At 36.9% G+C, this 19,337-nt stretch overlaps 1 protein-coding gene across 1 annotated transcript; it reads left to right on the top strand.

The window, feature by feature from the left end:
• Positions 1-15,793: 15,793 nt before the first annotated feature.
• On the top strand, positions 15,794-16,531 carry RNF182 (ring finger protein 182). The gene has a single exon (XM_053993439.1). It carries the CDS (start codon positions 15,794-15,796, stop codon positions 16,529-16,531), a length of 738 nt encoding a protein of 245 aa, XP_053849414.1.
• Positions 16,532-19,337: the final 2,806 nt, after the last annotated feature.

Here is a 19,337-nt window from a genome sequence, read left to right as displayed (position 1 = left end):
TGCAAAGGTCAGGGACATTGTCCACTAGACCAGGTTGTTCAAAGCCCCATCCAACCTGGCCTCGGATTTCCACTTCTTTTTTTTTCATTTTCAGAAATGCAGTGTTTTATTCCGGTTGAACAACAGTCATTAGCAACAATATTCTATCTGATGTGGTTTCTTTTATGAAGAGATACTAGTGCTCATTTTCAATGTGAAAACTGCAATTTCAGCTTTTATCTATGCATTTTACTGAATATATAGTAATGGATTTATAAGTGTGGAAGCATAGTGTGTCAAACAGCACACTCCCTCCTTTGTAACACTGCTGGAAAATGCACTGTGTGTTAGACCTGCTTTTGAAAATCAGAATAATCAAAGACGTAATATATTATAAAGAAAAATACCTGGAAATGTGAATGTTCCTGTTAAAATACATTCATATAAATTTTATCTTTATTTGATAGTGCAGTTCATGGGTGGTTGAAATAAAACTACATTCCTCACTGTGAATCACTGCCCCGGGGCTTTGTGAACCCTCCAGCATCGGGAGGGTTCATAATGTTCAAATGGACAAGGCTCTTCAGACCTGTCTCTACTTTGGTTGAGAATTGTAGTGGGCACCTTGGTGAGAATGGGATTCAATGGGTGTAGAAGGACCAAAGTAACCATGCAAGAAGGACCATGAGAATGGCACCCAGATGAGGTCATCGAGATAACAGTGCACATCTACCTGACCTTCCAAGGACACCCACAAAGGAGACAGGTCAGTGAGTATAAAGCCTGATGACTCATAGAAGTGGATGGGAAGAATAGATTGTTTGCTGTTGCCTGAAGACAACAGAAATACGTATCCAGCAGTGGCAGGTGTTTGCCAACCTAAAAACAAGGATTAGGCATGTCCTGTTCACCATATCACTACAAGGATTGTATCTCCATTATCAATGCTGAACAAACTTTTGGTTACCTGTGTCTCTGTGCATATCACTGAGCTATTCTACATATCACATTGAACTCTTCTAAGTTCTTGGTACACAGTGGTGCAATATTGTCTTCTGGACTTTTCAGGATGTGAGGTTTAAACCAGATGATTTCCAGAGGTTCCTTCCAATGTAAATTGTTCTGTAATTCTGTTACTTGAGAGCAGTAGTATGTTCCATTAACTTCACTGCACAGGTGATAAGATTAGTACAGTGTAGGTTTATGGTCATTTCTTAAATCTTACACTTTTATTTTCGTTTGTTTGAACTATCCATATTTTGTTTTTTGAAAATGGTTTTAAGTGACCTAGGTAGAAAAAAAAGGCATTTCTGAGCATAACAATTAGTTTTAAACAATCTTGCACTTGAAAAAATATTATTCATGGTATCTTTCTGATCAGAAGGTTGTAAACCTCTGAACTTCAGGGACTTGGGATTGAAATGCCATCTCAGTTGTTGACTGAGACAGGATCAATCACAAACAATGAGGATTATATACCCACTTAAAAAAAAAATACAGTGCCCAGACTGAACTGTCCAATTTGCAGACCTCATCTTGTTGCATTCTTTATGGTCCTAAGCTGATTTTATGAGGCTGGAGCCACAAGTAATCTCTCTCATTCAGCTCTGCTGCAATATTGTTGGACATACAGAATGAAGGCTTGTTACTCAAAATCAGGCACATCTATCAGCGCTAGAGCGGGCCAGGAGTTGTGTTTTTGGTTTGCTACTTGTCTGACAAAGTACAATTTCTTTAAAAACACTGAAGGATCTGCTGTGAACCCCACCAGCCTTTATCCTTAGTAGAATTCTCAGTAAATGAACCAAGCCATTTGTCGTGGTGGTGGTCTGACAATTCAAGGAGTAAATGTACAACTAAATAAAACAGCTTTCTCCTGAACTTTGCTATTTCACTGTAGCTATTTTCCAGTTCATCATACTGCTACTCTCTTTTCTCTGGTTCACAAGTCTCCTCTGTAAGGATCCCAAGACTTTCGAGTAACTATCTTATAGATGGTATTCTGTGATCAGTTGCACTCAGGCGCCATCAGTAAGACAACGGAATCGAGCCCAGTGGCTTTGCACAGGTATAAGAGAGAAAAGATAGTGAGCATTTACTTTGAAGGTCCTTTTTTGCTCCATAGATCTTGTGCTTAATGATGTGGTTATTAAGGTGTTGCTGTACGATGCCTTATAGGCTTTAAAGACAATTATAACGTGTAGTGCTTTAGTTTGTTCCTCTTGAGTAGCTGAGTTTAAATCTTACCATGTGAAATGGTTAAGGATTGCTGTGGGTGGTGAGTGGGATCTCCAGTTGTTTCATAACCACTGGTGTAATAAGCCAGTGGTTCCACCTGATATGTTCACAGAATATGAGACACATCTGAGGCTGCAGTGTCTCATTTAGACGTGATGCTGAGTCTGTGTGAGTGTATCAAATACTTCATTCACATAATGTTCAATCAGTAAGTCCTTCAGACTTGATATCCTGCCAATGGGGCTGCCACAATTCGTGTATTCATAAACAGTGTCCTTGAGATCTTGTCTGCTCCTTTCTGCATAACCCAGTGTATTAAAAGAACTTTATCGTTCTGGGGAAGGGAACAGTATCCTGTGTTTTTTATGAATGACTAAATGCCATCATAGTTATTTACTGATGATGTTCCCTGGTTGGAGTTATATATTATGAAGCACAGTTGTTTCCAAGATTTAATAATGTGACAATTAATTTTATTTTCTTTTTCAGTAGCAGAGCCAAGGAGAAATTGATGGTTGTTTGTGTCAGTTTTCTAGTCAATTCAATATGACTTTTGACTTAGCAGGGATTACAGATTTAGGAACTGAATAAATGAGGCAGTAACAAATATTAGAAACGTCAAAATGGTATCCTATGAAATAGAAATTAAGAAAAGCATACAGTAGTAGTTTAATTCTACCAGCTTTCTCCCTGTCACCCAATAAATAAGCATTTTGCCTGAGAAAGGCCTGCATGTGCATCCTAAGAAAATGTTTGCATCTGAGATTTAATTCCTGCTGTCATTTTACAACCTAAACTCAGTGACAAGTTTTGACAAACAAATCCCTCAAGTTTTTCTTAGCACATCTTTAGAGCTACAGGCTACCATAGGGAAAGCAAGAGGAAAACTACTTTTTATCTCAAACAAATGGATTTTTAAGACAAGCCAATGTTATTTGTTGACATATTTGTAAGCATTGCAACTTGTTTGGTTGAATCACTCTTTTAATTTACACAAGAAGATTTTTGTATAATAAATTACCCATATTCTGTGTTGCCATTTTTCTTATCAAAAGACTTGTGACCACGCTGACAAAAAAAGAGAGAATGTTTTTATTGCTGTACAATACCACAAATCATCTCTGAAAATGTTGTGCAGAGCTTTTGATTTTACAGAATTCAGTGGAATCATTGAAAGCTAGAGATTTGGGCATCACCTGTGGACAAGGAATGCTTCATTACTGAGACAAAATGGGCACTAGGGCTATCTAGTGAATCTACTTAACATAAAATTCACTATTGAAGCAGCTGCTTCTCCCCCAGTCCAGCTGTGTCTTATGATCTGTCCATATAGCAGTGTTCTGTGAAGCCCACTCAGAGGCAGAAGTGTCTGGGAGAAACTCAGAAAAATAATTTTCAGGGAGAAAAATCATGAAAATCAAGTTTCTCAAGCCTTCTACTGCAAGTCTTGTCACTTCATACACATAAGGTGTTTATGTGCAGGAAAAAACTTTGGAAGGCATCTCTATGGAGGAGAGCACTGATAGACGTTGTGTGAATAGCAACATTTGCATAAACTTTTTAGAAAGTAGAGATAAAAGTCTCCATTTTCCATGGTTACTGATCCTCAGAAATCCAGTTCAAACAGACATATCTGAGAATGAAAGGTATAACTTTTGCTGTCTTTTAGGGTATCTCCTATCATATTTCAAATTGCAGTCTTCTGTAGCTTAACACTCTACAGTGATGGCTTACAGATAGGCAAGATATATTGGCACAGGTTGTAGACAAAGCTCAGCACATTAGCACAGGATGATAGTGTGGGAAATGGTACATAAGGCTGGCTGATTCTCCTACAAGCCAGATTAACTTAGCTCCTCCAGAACTACGTGTTATTATAGCTAGGTTGGTTCCACTACGAATTCTGCTCAGTTATATCAACTCTGAGCTGCAGTTTAAAGTGTAGATGTACTCACTGTTGCAAAATATATCCAGCACAAGTACTGAGAAATGCCCCTCAGGGTGTGCTGTCTTTGGGTACACTTTCTGAAAGAGTCCTCCAGAAGCAGAGAAGGGCAAATATGAGCTCAGAAGCTCTCCAGTAATATTGCAGTCATTTGACTCTGGAACAAAATTGGATTTTAATCAATTTCATGGAGAGTTCTTTCTGTCAAGAAACCAAGTCCAAGGAAAAAGGTCTATTTTAACTTGCTGCAAATTATGTGGTTGGTGTTTGCAGAGATGTGAAAAAGTCAGATTCATAGTGGATGCTGATTTTGCACTGATTATTAGTGCAATAGTTGTTAACTTTCATGAAGTTTGGTTTAGTAGCTCAACAAACAGCAGTGTGCTATCCTGGTGCTTCAGTCATGGAGCTTTCCATGAAAAAGTAATAGCATAAATAAAGGCTAATGCTTCTTAGCTTTTGAATAGAGAATACATCTATATAGGATCTTTTCCCTAGATCTTCAGTCTTTTCAGATTATATGCATTCAGCACACCGGAAATGAAAAACAGTGAAATATGTGTTATCCTCTAATGTCTAGTTAATTAGTTCACTTCCTAGCACATCTTTCTAGTATCAGATTTTGGAAAAAATACTTACGCAGTGGAACATTCAGTATCCTTATATTCACTTGCTTAAGTGAAAGCAGAGCAGAGGAGATTCATTATTTAAAATAGTTTAAAGAAAGCTGTCATTTAAAACATATGTATTTTAACATGTTCCTGGTTATGTTTCTGTTCTTTCAAAAAAATCTTTTCTTACTTAGTGGAAGGCAAGAAATGTTTTAATTTCCTACTTTACTCCATAAGCCTTAGCCAAGATGCTCATTTGTGATATTGTATAGAAAACCTGATATCCTTGGGAGTACTTGCTGAAGAGCTGCTGTGCTGATGTTGGGATTTCTATTACACTAAGTGACATTCATAACCTGTTAGTGTTCGCTTTTCTAGTCTTGCAGTACATGTTGCAAAACACTTAAAACTAAACCCATTGATTATTATTAGTTAAAAAAATACCAATACCTGGTCTCAGTTATTAATTTACACTAAACTAAATTTATAGGTTAATAGGGAAGTGTAATGGTTCTCTGTGGACTGTGTTGCTTTTTAAACCTTTAGAATTCCATTTTATGTACTTTCTCTCTGTTTTGTGTGTTGGTTGGAGTTTGGTTTTTTTAATTAGTTTAATATACAAGCTGTGCTTCTGAATATGCCTTGATTACTTCCAAAATTTCTGAAGCGATGCTTTCCTCTCATGCATTTTGTATTTTGAATATGCTCAACTGGCAGACTTCAAACATGTTCATTTCGTTTAACCTTTCAACCACTGTAGTTGCAAATGACATCAAAATGCTGTAGCTCTGCTCAAAGAAAAGACAGTTTCATACCCTTCACTGAGTTTGCGAGATTTACCAGTGTAACTCTTTTGAATGATGGAGAATTTGTAAAGTCCAGGCTGCCCTTGTCCCAGAATAGAATTATGCAGCTCTTTCAGAAACACATTTCCTAAGTGCAGATTTTCCTGTTTTTTTGTAGGTTCCTATTGATCGATTTAGACCTGATTGGATTATCTGCTGCTGTGGCAATATATTTCTACCAGAAACACACGGGAGGGACATACACTGCATTCTTAACTGGATTCTGATACATCATATGAATAAATTGCAGCTTCTTTCTGCTCCTCTTATCTAGTCCAAAGGGCACTGTATATAGAGTTTCACCCCATAAGGATTCTGCCCTTTCCTTGAAATATTACATCTAGTAGCACTTCAACTCTTTCACTGACAGTTCAGAATGGGTAAAAAAAATAGCACATTTCACTGCTAAATAACATGTTAAAGCTGAGCAATTCATATCAGTCCCCCTGAAGTTTAATTGCTTTATAAGCATTAATCTGAGTTAAGCAAGTCTCACCAGCAGAACACTCCAGCGATTCTGACATTGGTGGTGTAGCAATTTATGGAGCTCTGACAGTCCCAGATCATCCCCAGTAGCTACAAAGATACTACCAGACTAATACTTAAAGCTGCTCTTTTTTCACATAATTCCTGTATTCCTTAAAGGAGTAGAACAGAAGCTCTGAATATCATTTGACACAAAATAATTTCCCTCCTCCCATCAGCTTTTTCAGTGCCTGCAATTTTATTTCACGTACTTGTGTCTAGCATGGTGGGTGTGTACAAATGTTGTGTACAAATCAGGCCAAACAGAATTTTTCTACAAGCCTGTTGTAAGAGGACAGTACATGTTGCTGTCAAAGTTAATGTCTCCTCACTGACACTTGTCTGTTAGGATTGTTCATTTCCCAGGAAGACAGTTGAAGACATACAACTTTACTGCATGTCAACCAGATCTACTAATATTGTATTTTTTATATCATCTGAGGGATTTGTGTTTTGCTTTCTTTAAATACATCAATAAGATTTTTTTTAAGAAATTCTTAGTTACATTGAAATTCTAGTGATGATAATGATGTTATAATAATAATAGATATAATAATGTCGATAGAGGAGGGGTTATAAGCCAACTTTGCTGTATTGCTAAAATAAGAATAATCTTTATCCCAGAAATAAGTATTTTTAGGTGTGTACTTTAGGGGAACTAAATGAAATATTAAAATTACACTTTACTGAATCCAGGTTAGAGCACTGTTTCCTCAGACCCATCACGTTTCAAGCTATTGGGACTATTTGCAACATCAGCTGGATCAGAATTTAGTTGCCAGTGTTTCAAAAAGGACATGATGTTAGAAGACCAGGTCTGAAAATATTGTTTGTAAGTGGAAATCTGTATTGGATTTGGATTATTTTGATGTAGAGTTTTCAAATATTCTTGTGACTGAAGGAAGTGCAGTTGTTTTTTACCATTTCCTTTCTGCACAGGATAAGATGCAAATTCTGAGCAGTAGTTAAAGCAGAAAACCTTGTTACCAAATTTATGTAAAGAATATATAAAATCCAGTATCAGTACTGCCCTGTATAATGTCCACCTTTTTTTATTTCCTGATTGCACTATCAACATAAAATAGACAATATAGTAAAATCTTTGTATATAGTCATATCCTCAAAAATGCCTGAAACAGAATATACTAAGTTAAACATACTTGTATTAGGTGGATTTTTTCATGACAATAGAAAAAGCAAGAAGTACAGCTTCTTTTCTAGCCTATTCTGCAATTGTTTTCAGCTCCATTAGGACAAAGTTAATGCCACACTTACTTTCTACTAAATCTTATTTTGAAGGTTAATTGGAACTTATTATAATGCATTAAAATTATTCCCCTGTGCGGAGGGAAATTTCTCACTGAATGATGTAATCAAGATAAATTTTCTTTCATTTTGTCTCACCTGGTCTCTCCCAAATTACATAACAGAAAATATGTCCAAAGAGTGAGAATTCTGTTATATTTTGGAGATGTTACATTTTTAGTATGTAACTTAATGCCTTTTATTAGAAGTAATTTTTATTTAAAAAGTATAAGTTATTTTCTTGCATTTCTGGACTTATTTTAATTACTTACATTCAAGCATACAGTAGCAAGCAGAGCAAGGAAAAAATTCTATGGTGCTCTCATCATGTGTTCTGAAACCTAATACAAAATTGTATTGGCTTTTAATAGTGTCTAATATAAAGATAAATGCTAGACATATCTGTAGGCCATATGATTAAATATTTATGCCTATATTAAGCAATACTTGGAAGCTTTTTATTTATTTATAATTTTGTATCTTTTCAAGTCATATTCTAGAACCAATGTCCTACAGTCTGTTCAACTCTCAGAAGAGCTCCTAAAGGGCACAAGCACTAAAGCAGGGAAGCAGAACTCTATCTTATTTGATTAAGCTACAAAAAACCACCCCTACTACCAAAGAGGAGAATGTCTAACCTTTCCCTGAAATAGAAGTAAGGTCATGAGTTCTGTTGTGAAATATATATTAACTGGAATAGATCACTTACTGGTTTCAGAGTCATAAAGAAAAAGCTACTGGTAGTGAGAAAACTGTGCAAGAGAAAATGTCTAAACAGCCCAAGTAAGCAGGTTGTGAAAGAATTAAAAACAATCTTAAAGGAATTAATTCTGTTTAACTAGCATATTTCCAAAATTAAATGTTACCATTTTAGATACGAATTTCAAGCTATCTCTTTTTACTATCGATTTAATCTAATTAAGCCAGTTTAAATCAAGACAGCTAACAGAAGCTCACATCCTTTGTCCTTTATTAGTTTTATTCTTAAACAGCTACAAAGCAACCCACAACCGTATGTCACATTGAGTAGTCACTTGGCATATTACTATATAAATAGCTCATGAATTCTACATGAGGGAAAACTTCTTCATAAGAAATATTGGAAGAGGTTTTGTTTTTGCCTACAAACCTAAATAATAAAACATTTTTTTCTATACCTCAGTTGCAGGATCCATATAAATTCTGTAGTAGTCTGTAGCTAGAAAGTAAGTAATTGAGAACAGTAGGGTTTCAATAAGGGATTTACTGTGTATTCATACAATTTTCCCCTACTACCTGACACATAATGTGAGTTATTGGAATAACAAAAATGTATCGCAAATTATATTGTTAATAGGAAATGGAGTTGATAATATTGAATATGTACAGGCAAAGGATGTAAAAATTACCCTAAGAGCCTGTGTCGAACACTGAATTAAGTGAATCCTGTTACATTAAAATCTCCCTGCTTACTTAATGGGATGGGGAGGAGGAATAAGGATTTTTAAAAGGACTGCTTATTTTTTTTCTTTTAGTATGAGATGGCACATTAATATTACATGACTTCCCATACTAAATAATTAGAGACCCGTGAATTCCACTTCAAATATGAAAAACTATAATTTTCTGTGTTTTGCATTTTTGTGACATTATTGTAGAGGATTGAGAGAGATCAAGCAAAGAGTCTAAATATTGTAACAATAACTTCTGATAAGAATGTTTTTCTTTTATGATAGTCTCAGCAGTCAATAATACACAACTTTTTTGCTGTATATATCATGGGGTTTCTCTTTCATGCATAGTTATTGGAGGAATAACCTCATTACCTATGCTGTTGAAAACTAAGCTTTTGTGAAAAGAATGGAGGCATTTTTCATAGCAGTTTACATAGCTGACCATAAGCCAAGCATGGATCAGTACATCACATTCTGTAACTCCTGTGCAATTTCTCTCATTGATTGGAGTTGACAGAGAAATGCCCATTGTTAAAACCCATCCACTGTTAGCAGAAATGTGGCATGAAACAGGTTGAACATGTGATGGCTGCTGGCACTTTGAATGTTGTCTATTCAAATGTCAGATTAGTAATGCAGTTTGGTGTGGGGTTTTTTTTGAATTGTGCTTAGCACAAGCTGGAAAAATCTAGTGTGATGGTCATTTCCTGCTGAGTCAGAATGCAGCAAAGCTCCTCCATGGAACATGAATGCAGTGGCCCACAGGAGATGGTTGCTTTCTGGTCTGTGCTGGAGAAGAGACTACACTGTGTTTGGAAAAGTAGAAATTATCAAAGAGCTTCTGTGACATTTGTGAAGGAAAGTATTTCAATATGTTTTTACAACTCTTCTTTCAGAGCACAGTTTATCTCTTCGGATGCTCTGCCTTTAGATTGTCTTTTTTATTATTGAATTGCTAACATTTGTGAATATGTGGTTGCTAGAAGAGGCAGCACTTCAGAATGTTTAGCACATAATATTGAAAGAGGCTTAAAATCAACAACAGATCTATAAAGATAACTGGATTATGTTACAGAAATAATTTTAGTAAATGAGATTTACCCAATATATTTCTCTAAACAGAAATCTCAACATATGGCTGTTTCTATCCAAACTAGAGAAGTTGGACTACTTCCTCTCTTTCAGAGAAAATAGACTGAAAAGTCTCCCAGCTGTTTTCCTGCTCTACTAATTTTGTTTCCCTCCTTTCTACCAGTTTTTTCCCCATGTTGAGAAGAAAAGGCATTTCTTGTGTTCCCTGCAAGTGAACCTTTCCAAGAAGTTCTTTTTTGTGGAAAGTAAGTTTCTCTGTATTTATTTATCTATCTGTATTTTTTTCCTTCTCTTCTTTCCTAAATATGCTCAGCTTGTATTTAAAGGAAACTTTTAAAACCTTTGAAAATATCACATGTTGAATAGACATGGATGATGTCTTATGAAAGTTGCTGAGCTCATATATTCATTTTAGGTTATATGTGAAATATTGGCAAATTTCCTTCACAGAAAAAAAAAAGTGTGAGAGATGAATGATAAAACATTGGTTTGATGAACTGGGCAAAGATGATCCATTAGGCAAGAGAGGCACAAGTTTCCCATCTATTTTGCCCTGTCAGCATGACTAAGCTCCAACATTGAGAGTTTCATCTACAAGTAGTTGCTTCTGGCCTCTCATAAGAACACTTTGTCTACACAGTATTTGATAGATGAGTACAAAGAAGGGCCATAACATGTTGCACAGCCTATTCGCCTTTCTTTCCATGTCTGGGAAGAAAGTCTGGCCATTTGTGGGGTCATACATAAGAGCTTGCTATTATTGGTTCAGTCTGGTCCTGTGGGTCACCTCCTCTCATCCACAAGGGAGGTTATTCCCCCTGATTCTGAATCTGCCCTCCAGCAGTCACATGGAGCACTGTATGGCCTGCTTGTGTCTTCTACCATCCAGAAGATGCCTCTCTGTCTTCAGCTCTTCTCCTTTTTTAGTAAAAGTTTCAAGTAGAGGAGTTCATAAGGTACAGGACAGGTGGCACTAGGACAGAAAGAGAGGGAGTCAGAGCTCGAGCAGCAACAGGAATGATGGATTCACTCCTGCGGTGCTTAGTCAGGACTCTTAAAAAAGGCAAGTACTTGTCATAGGATAACAGATGTGCTTGTTCTTGAATAAATTGCTGTGGATACTGTCATCATTGGATATGTCTAGTAGTTTATAGTGGTGTCTAGTAGTTTATATTTTGTTCAGAAAGCTGCTGTATGCTATATAATACTCACGGGAATGAAATGGTCTGCAATTGCATTGTGTTGATCCCATCAGATAGATTCTCTAGAAGACAGGCTAGCAGAAGGATTCTAGGTTTTGTAAAACTTAATTCATATGTTAAATGAAAGAATTATTATCTAGGATAGCTGTTTATCTACATAAACAATTGTCAGCCTGATTCTTTGTTCAGTAAGAGATAAAGCTTTTCAAACAGATCACATAGAGTGAGTTCAGGATAGCAAAACATTGAATCATAGAATAATTTGTTTTACAAAGAATCACCAGGAAATCGAGTTCCCTTTGCTCAAAGCAGAGCTCAGTTCCAAGGTAGAGTGGCCTGACCAGAGTTGTAGCCAGTCAAGGATATCTGTAAGGTTGCAGATTTCATTTACATCTGTCTTGACACGTGTTCAGTGTTTGAATACCTTGTGTACTATTTTTTTTTTTCTAATCTGTAATTGAAATTTACCTAGTTATAACTTGTGTCTCTTGGTATCAAAAAAGCAGGTGAGACAAGTCTAGGTTCAGGTAAAAAGCTGGACATAAGTAACTGTTTAAAATAATGACAAATACCAGAATAAATAAAAATACACACAGTGCTTTAAAATTAGACATGGGGCTTCACTTTGATCTCCAGTCACTACAGATTTTGTACTTGATGTGAAAGAGGTTAGATTCATTATGACTGCCCCTGGATTTCAAGGTCAGAAAGAACATGAATGTTGCAGCTCATATTTAAAACAGCCCAAATATTAATGGAGCACATAATAGGGACGTGTCTTCTTGTGGCATCATAAAAAAAGTGTCTCAAAGAGGAGGATAAAACATGCCTATATAGACATGACCTCTTTTTTTCCCCTGCTTAATATTGCTTTTAACACTCAACAAGTAGAAGTATGTGAATTTTGGTGAGGGGCGATAGTTAACCTCTTCCTTTCTTTAATTCCTTATCCTGCCTGCTTCCAGTAAATACTCATGCTTCACCTGAGAAGCATGCAAAAGATCAGCTAGAAAATCCTTGATACAGAGCAGAATTTGCTTGAAGGAGTAGCTGGCCATATTTCTCAATAAATGCTTCATTTTCTCAAGAAATAGGAATTATTTGAAGCCAAATTTCTTTAAAAGCCTCAGTTTCCATATATTTTTAATAAGTCTCTGATCAGAGAACTTTTTAGTGTATGTGATGTATATAATAGCAGGTCAGCATTAATTAAACCCAAAAAGGTGGCAGTTCCCAGGAGAGGAAAAAAAGAAAAGAGCAGGAAAGTGGGTATTGAGAAGGAAAAATTTCCATAAGAAATCAGGAAAGCAAAAACAAGAGAGGAAGCATCTAAAACCATCATAGAGCTGAGAGGGTAAAAAATACATGAAAAGCTAATAGGAACTAGTGATTAAATTTTAATTTTCAAATGAAAATATATATAAATAACAAATAGTAATAAGCAGTATTCATACTAAAACACGTAAGGAGAAATCCAGCATCTAAACTTAGCCAAAGAAAAAACTATCAATAATGTTTTATTACAGACAGGCTTTTTTTTTAGAGACTCTGTGAAGTGAGAAAGATGATGAAAGTCGCTCTTTCTTGTACAGTACATTATATTTTAAAAAGAGTTTGAAAATAAATTGTAGAATAGCTCGTGACACAAACTACAATAGGAAGATCACTGTGCTCTGGAAACTGAGCTAATGATCCCAGTTTAGCAACTGGGACATTGCTAGTCCCAGAGACTTGTTATTCCTTGTATTAATATCAAAATTTAGTACTTAAAGATGGTAAAATCAGTAAAACACATTCCATTTGAAAACTGGTTCAGGGAGAGGTGATCCATGTCTGAATAGAATTGGTTGGAAAGTGGGTTGAGTTTTGTAAAAAGCCTGGAAATATTAATTAGTAATAGAAGGATAAACACCAAAATATCAAGTTTTTCATGTTGGAAGTTTTCAAAGAAAGGTCATCATTTTCCATGAGAAGCAGACACATATTTTAGAAGATTTTTGCTTAATCAGGAATCTAGTTTTATGTTGTAGGACAATGTTTGCCAGCAGACCACTAACAGTACCTTCCTAGTAATCCTAATTCCCCTCAGGTACAGAAGGCAAATGATACCCAAGATGTGAAAGCCTAAAACCATTGCTTTTTTGTTTGGCTTCTTAATTTTACAGCAGTTCTTTGCTTTCCTGTAGGCTGGCGTTTCATCTTTTTTGGTCCATTTTGTGGTTTGTTCATCCTTTGGAAAGTTAGCATCTCGTGACATTTATATCTACCTAAAAGTCATCTAGAAGATGGTATTTGGAATGAAATAAAAAGAGTAGTAGAAGTTAATAAGGAAGCACATAGTGTAACGAAGGATAAAGGCTAAATTGTAAGTTCTGTAAAAGATGTACTTTTTGTGTCTTAGAAGATGTCTAGCTGGTACGCTTTGAAAATTGTGGATAGTCTAATGTTTGCTTTGCCTGATGCAACATGCCACAAATATATCCACAATACAAATAATAAAAACAACAGTGAGGCAGAGATGAAAACCATTAGAGCACTAAAGACATAAATTGAAAGAGGCAAGAAAGGAGTTATTGAAACAATTGAATGGGAAGGGGGCTATGTCTGTAACAATTTTTAGAGAAATATATATGCTTTTTTACATACTGTGTTGTCATGGTTTTTTTGTTACTGCATTGTCTGATGTTTACATCTTTGTTTTAAAACCCTGGAGGTGAGTTTTACAAATTATGTTGCTTATAGAAGTTTTATATCCACCTCTCTCATATCTCCCATCTTCTGCTGGATATACAGAAATGGAAAATACTTAAAGCACAGTAAGAACAAGAGGCTCATGAAAGAGACTTCACTGATGGTTGGCTGGTAAAATGTATTGACAGAAGGAACACGTGCTTAAAAGAGTTGCTTCCTGTCTTGTCCTCAAATAAAAGAACAAAAATCTGAATGCTAAGAGTGAGTAATAACTTCCCAATGGAAAAGGAAATAAATCACATATTTACTATATTTACTAAAACAAATAGTCAGGAAATAAGTTTCTTGAAATAGGACACTTTTTCATATTCAGTGTGCCTTATTGATAATGCAAGAGGCAGCTGGACACAAGTGCTGACTTTGCCCATCATTTGACTGTGGCCAATTCCTTGCTAATCCAGCAATGAAGGGATGAGTTAGAAAACCTGTAAAATGCAGTTCTGCCCTCATTTCTTTGAGCAAGCATGTGCCTGAATCTGGAAGAAGTTTTTATCTTCTGGCAGATAAGAGCTGGTTTTGTAAATGCTGGTGATTGTCTATCCCCAGAGCACATACTCCTGATTAATGCTTTGTTTATAATACATGTGCTGTTTCCTGAAGTCATGTTACAAAATATGACAAGACATTTGTTTAAGTGAGGCAGGTGCTTCTGGTGGCAAAACTGCTGCACAGAGTGGCAGTGCAGCAGGGCAAGCGTGCCACGGACCTCTCCTTAGCTGAGGTGTGAAACAGCTGTCACAGCCATGACACCCTTGAAAACCAGAGCATCTGGTGAATGCCCTTGGAAGACACAGTAGCCTTCATCCCAGCAGCCACATATTGAAGGAGACATTTGTTTCAAGCTAAACACTTATTTTTGTAATCGTATGCCCAGCAGCTGGGTGGAGAAAAAGAACGGGCTGCTCCACAAACAGAAAAATTAACATAGCCTAATCCAGATTTTACCTAGGTCCCCACGTAGCCCTGGACCTCTTTCATACCCATTCCACTCCCCCAAACTTTTTGTTTCCCCAGAGTATCACCAGCTTCCCCCTGCATTGCCCTCCTCTCTGGCTGAGCTACAGGCAGCATGCTGCTCATTCAGAGCAGAGGTTGCGTGTGCTGACCACCCACTGCCCTCCAGGATAAATGGTACTTATTGTAAATATCTCTCCTCTACCCAATTGCCAGTGCTCATTTCTTTTTAGCAACCTAATTATCTTCAGTACTGTGGCCCCTCTGCTGATTTTTTTGAAATTGGACCACAGGTTCACAAGTTACCAGGAAAGACCAAAAGCTCCAGCTGTCAAGTCTCATTTCCTTGGGAAACCAGAGTTTAAATAAATGGTCACAGATCAGTGATTAGATTGCAGCTTCTGCTGAGAACTTCATGGGCTGAACCACTCAGAGCTTCAACTCTAAAATAAATCCATGCAGTATGATGCTAAGTTTCATCAGCATGACTGTTATATAGGCCTTGTATGCCACAGAAAAAAAGGTACCCTAGAGGTAGTTTTAGCAAAGGAAGCTGAGCTTATAAAAAGTAGAACTTGCATATTTCATTTGCTAAAGCTTTCCCTCTCAGTTTTTCTCTCTCCCCTTCCCTTTGCTTTTCCCTTTCCCCTTTCCTTTCCTGTTTTTGCCTTTGCTTTCAACAAAAATTCCCCTTTGGCTTTTTCAGATGGACGCCTGGCTCAGAGTAAAGGACATGCAGTGCACAATCCCTAGCAGAAGCTGAAAATTGATTATGTCTACTGATGCTTTTCGATGATGTCATCTCCTCTTTTTCTGTTTGAGATGGGTGATAGGAAAATGTTCTAAAATAAGACTGAGCGACCTCTTCATCCCTTGACTTCTCTTTCCACAAGTCTGAAAACCATCTGAAGAAATGACCAGTCAGCTACCAGAGGAGTCCATGGAGACCCAGAGCTCAGATGAGCTTGAGTGCAAGATCTGTTACAACCGCTATAACCTGCGGCAGAGAAAACCAAAAGTGCTGGAGTGCTGTCACAGAGTGTGTGCCAAATGCCTTTGCAAGATCATAGACTTTGGTGACTCCCCACAAGGAGTCATAGTGTGCCCATTCTGCAGGTTTGAAACGTGCCTGCCAGACGATGAGGTTAGTAGTCTTCCTGATGACAACAACATCCTTCTGAATTTAGCTTGTGGGGGAAAGGGAAAGAAGTGCCTACCAGACAACCCAACAGAACTATTGTTGACTCCCAAGAGGCTGGCATCTCTGGTTAGCCCTTCTCACACCTCTTCTAACTGCCTGGTTATAACAATCATGGAAGTACAAAGAGAAAGTCCCCAGACTCTGAACTCAACCCCCGTGGTGGAATTTTACAGGCCTACAAGTTTTGACTCTGTTGCAACTGTGTCCCACAACTGGACAGTGTGGAACTGCACGTCTTTGCTCTTCCAGACCTCAATTCGGGTGCTAGTGTGGTTGCTAGGGCTGCTGTATTTTAGCTCCTTGCCTTTAGGGATTTATTTACTGGTATCCAAGAAAGTCACCCTTGGGGTTGTCTTTGTAAGCCTTGTTCCTTCGAGCCTTGTTATTCTCATGATTTATGGCTTTTGCCAGTGTGTTTGCCATGAAGTTCTAGACTGCATGTCATCTTGATAACAAATACAGTAAAATAAGGTGTATTACCAGATGTGTAGCACAGTTGATTTATCCTGGTTTTGTATTCTTTGTATTCTTATTTATTCTTATTGTCCATCCCACTAAATGCAAGTAGTGGCCCTAGTTACATGGTTCCTTTTTTTCTAACTGAATTTTCCCTCACCCCAAGCATTTTTTGAGCTAAGAACTGGAAATAAAAATTACATGTTGATTTTAAAGGGCTGAATTTTAGAAAGGGATAAAGCAAAATCGCCAAATTTGGTGTCTGTTGCTGCTGCCACTGTTCAAATGAGTAGGACTTTGCTTTGTATTGTACTGATCAAGTCAGTTCATGCTGTAGGATTCACCCAAGAAGAAATTACTGTAGCAGACACCTTCCAGATGCAAGTACTGCATCTCTTCACCCAAAGCATCTCATGCTCTGAAATATTTGTTATTTATAATCCCTCATCATGTATAGCAAATTAAATCACTCTACTAGTTAATATTATAAGAAGACTAAAACAAACTACCAAATTTTTTTAGTTCTTGTTACAGCAAAAATACTCGTGGGAGGCCAACATTTTTTTTTAATGTTAAAAACTTGTCTCCAGAACACTTTCCCCAAAGAGAAGCCCATTTTTCCTTGTCATACAGTTGCAGCTCACTGTGAAATATTCCTGCTAATGAGTACTTCTGGGGACCCAGCCACGTGTTTGCTGTTCTCCAGGTGCACTTATTTCAGTGTACACACCTTAGGCTTCCCTTTGAGGGTTCAGAGCTCTGCAGATTTCTCTAGCTATGTTCTATTATGCTTACCCTCCCTCCCAGCATTTCCATGAGCACTAGTGACATTTCCAAGCCACCAGTCCTTCCTAATGGATGACCAACCTCATGCACATGTGCTCTGTGGTATCTGTGCTGGAGAATTTGGCTTATGTGACTTTAGTTCTCAAGATAGACTTCTATTCGCAACTATTAGGAAACCATATATTATCTTCAAACAGTAATACAAATTTGAGAAAAAAAAATCTGAAATCATTAACCAAGGTTTTGTTTGGATGGTTTTTTTGGGTTTAGGGGTTTGTTTGTTTGTTTGTTTGTTTGTTTTTGTTCTGAGTTCACAGAATGAGCACTGTAAGGAGATAATATGACTTTGGGAAGATTTCTGTTTAAGGCATAGTCCTTCAAAATGTTTTAATACTCTGAACTCTCCCTGTCACCACTGTGAATTGATGGCAATCTAGATGTGGCAATTAGTATGTCTCCATTAGTGGAGCTCAGAGGAATTACTGATACTTTACCATTCCACAAATAGAACCAGGTCCTGTAAGGCTTGCTTGTATGTTGCATGGTTTAGGCTACTTTTTGAACTACTGGAAGAACACAAAAATAAGTAATATTTAATGTTTATGTGTATAACTAGGTTTAGCAACACCGCAGCTGCAAACTGGTTTTCTTGTGCACAGCAGAGTGGAGTTGAGCAGTGCAAGCCTGGTTTTTGGGTCTGGCACAAGATTTAGTAATTTCAGGGCAGTGTAAAAGGGAGAGAGGTTTGTTGCATGAAAATTGAATGTATGGCCTAACAATATACTCTTAGAGCAAACACACTTCTGTAGGAATGAAAAAATGACAGTGGGAAAAGCAGAGCCTGTCAAGAGGATTTGAAATTAAGCTGGTTCAATTTTTGTAGATGGCACAGGTGGTATCTGCAGTTTTATTCCTATTGCAAACAGAGAAAGTGTGGAAATGTAAAGGTCCTGCTTTTCTTGACCCTCATTTTATAATAGTGCATATATATATGTGTGTATGTACATATAGACACATATGTGAGAAGAAAACTTACAGCAAAATTATAGTTTTCAAGTGTATGGAGTTATGGAGCTATGTATTGAATGATTAAAGGAAATGTTTCAGACTTTTCTGTAATGAAAATAATTATGCCTAAAATATTTTCAGAATTCCTAGAAAATGCTGTTCCTAAGTAGTTGTTTTTAATGTTTGTGGTAAAGCACATGTAGTTAGAAGAGGAATCATCTCCAGTCAAGGTTTGACTCATCTATGAACTCATAAATTTTAAGTATCCAACAACAATCATGTAAAAAAAAAAAAAAAAAAAAACACAAAAAAAAAAAAAACCAGAAACCTATGTGGTTTTATAGAACTTCATAACTTTCAGAAAGATGTATTTGTAGTGTTAGGGGTTTATATGTTTTAGGATTTGTTCAATTTGTCTGAATATAGTGTCTCTAATAAAGGGCTGACTAACAGAGGATATAGGTTTTGCAAATGTGTGATATATATTAATTACCTCTGCACAACATGCTCTACAATGCTACCTGTTGTCTTTTCCTTTTGATTTTCAGCTGATTATCTTAGCTTCAGTGCCAGGTATTTTGTACTCTGTTTTAAAACAGAGCCTAATTGTAGCAAAATTACAGTGGTATCAGTTACACATCACAGCACAAATTAATACACCAGTTGTTATACTTCTCTACTTTTCAGACTGCCAGCCCATTAAATTTATGCTGTTATTTCAGGCTGTGCTGCATTTCTAACCCACTGAAAGATGCAAGCGTGCAAAAGCATATTGATTGTACAGCTATGCTGCCAGTCAGCCAGCCAGAGCATGCTATTGCAACTTTGGGATCATAAAATACCTCTATGACTTACAATATGGCCATTGAGAATTGCTGGGAGATAAATCTCAATTATTTGTGGAGAAGATTTTTTGCTGTGTGACTGAGACTAGAAGAACTTCAGGTATTACTCTTCCCTTATTTTTATTCTCTACCATCCTTTAGACTTTTGTCTAAAAAAACCT

This window comes from Vidua macroura, chromosome 1 (genome assembly GCF_024509145.1).
Source record: "Vidua macroura isolate BioBank_ID:100142 chromosome 1, ASM2450914v1, whole genome shotgun sequence".
Lineage (NCBI taxonomy): Eukaryota > Metazoa > Chordata > Aves > Passeriformes > Viduidae > Vidua > Vidua macroura.
The sequence above is the reverse complement of the archived record's forward strand: the minus strand, read 5'-3'. Positions and strand labels throughout refer to the sequence as shown.

What these genes read in the sequence shown, in the direction of transcription:
- RNF182 (XM_053993439.1), top strand. Translation starts at nt 15,794, where the DNA reads ATGACCAGTCAGCTACCAGAGGAGTCCATGGAGACCCAGAGCTCAGAT.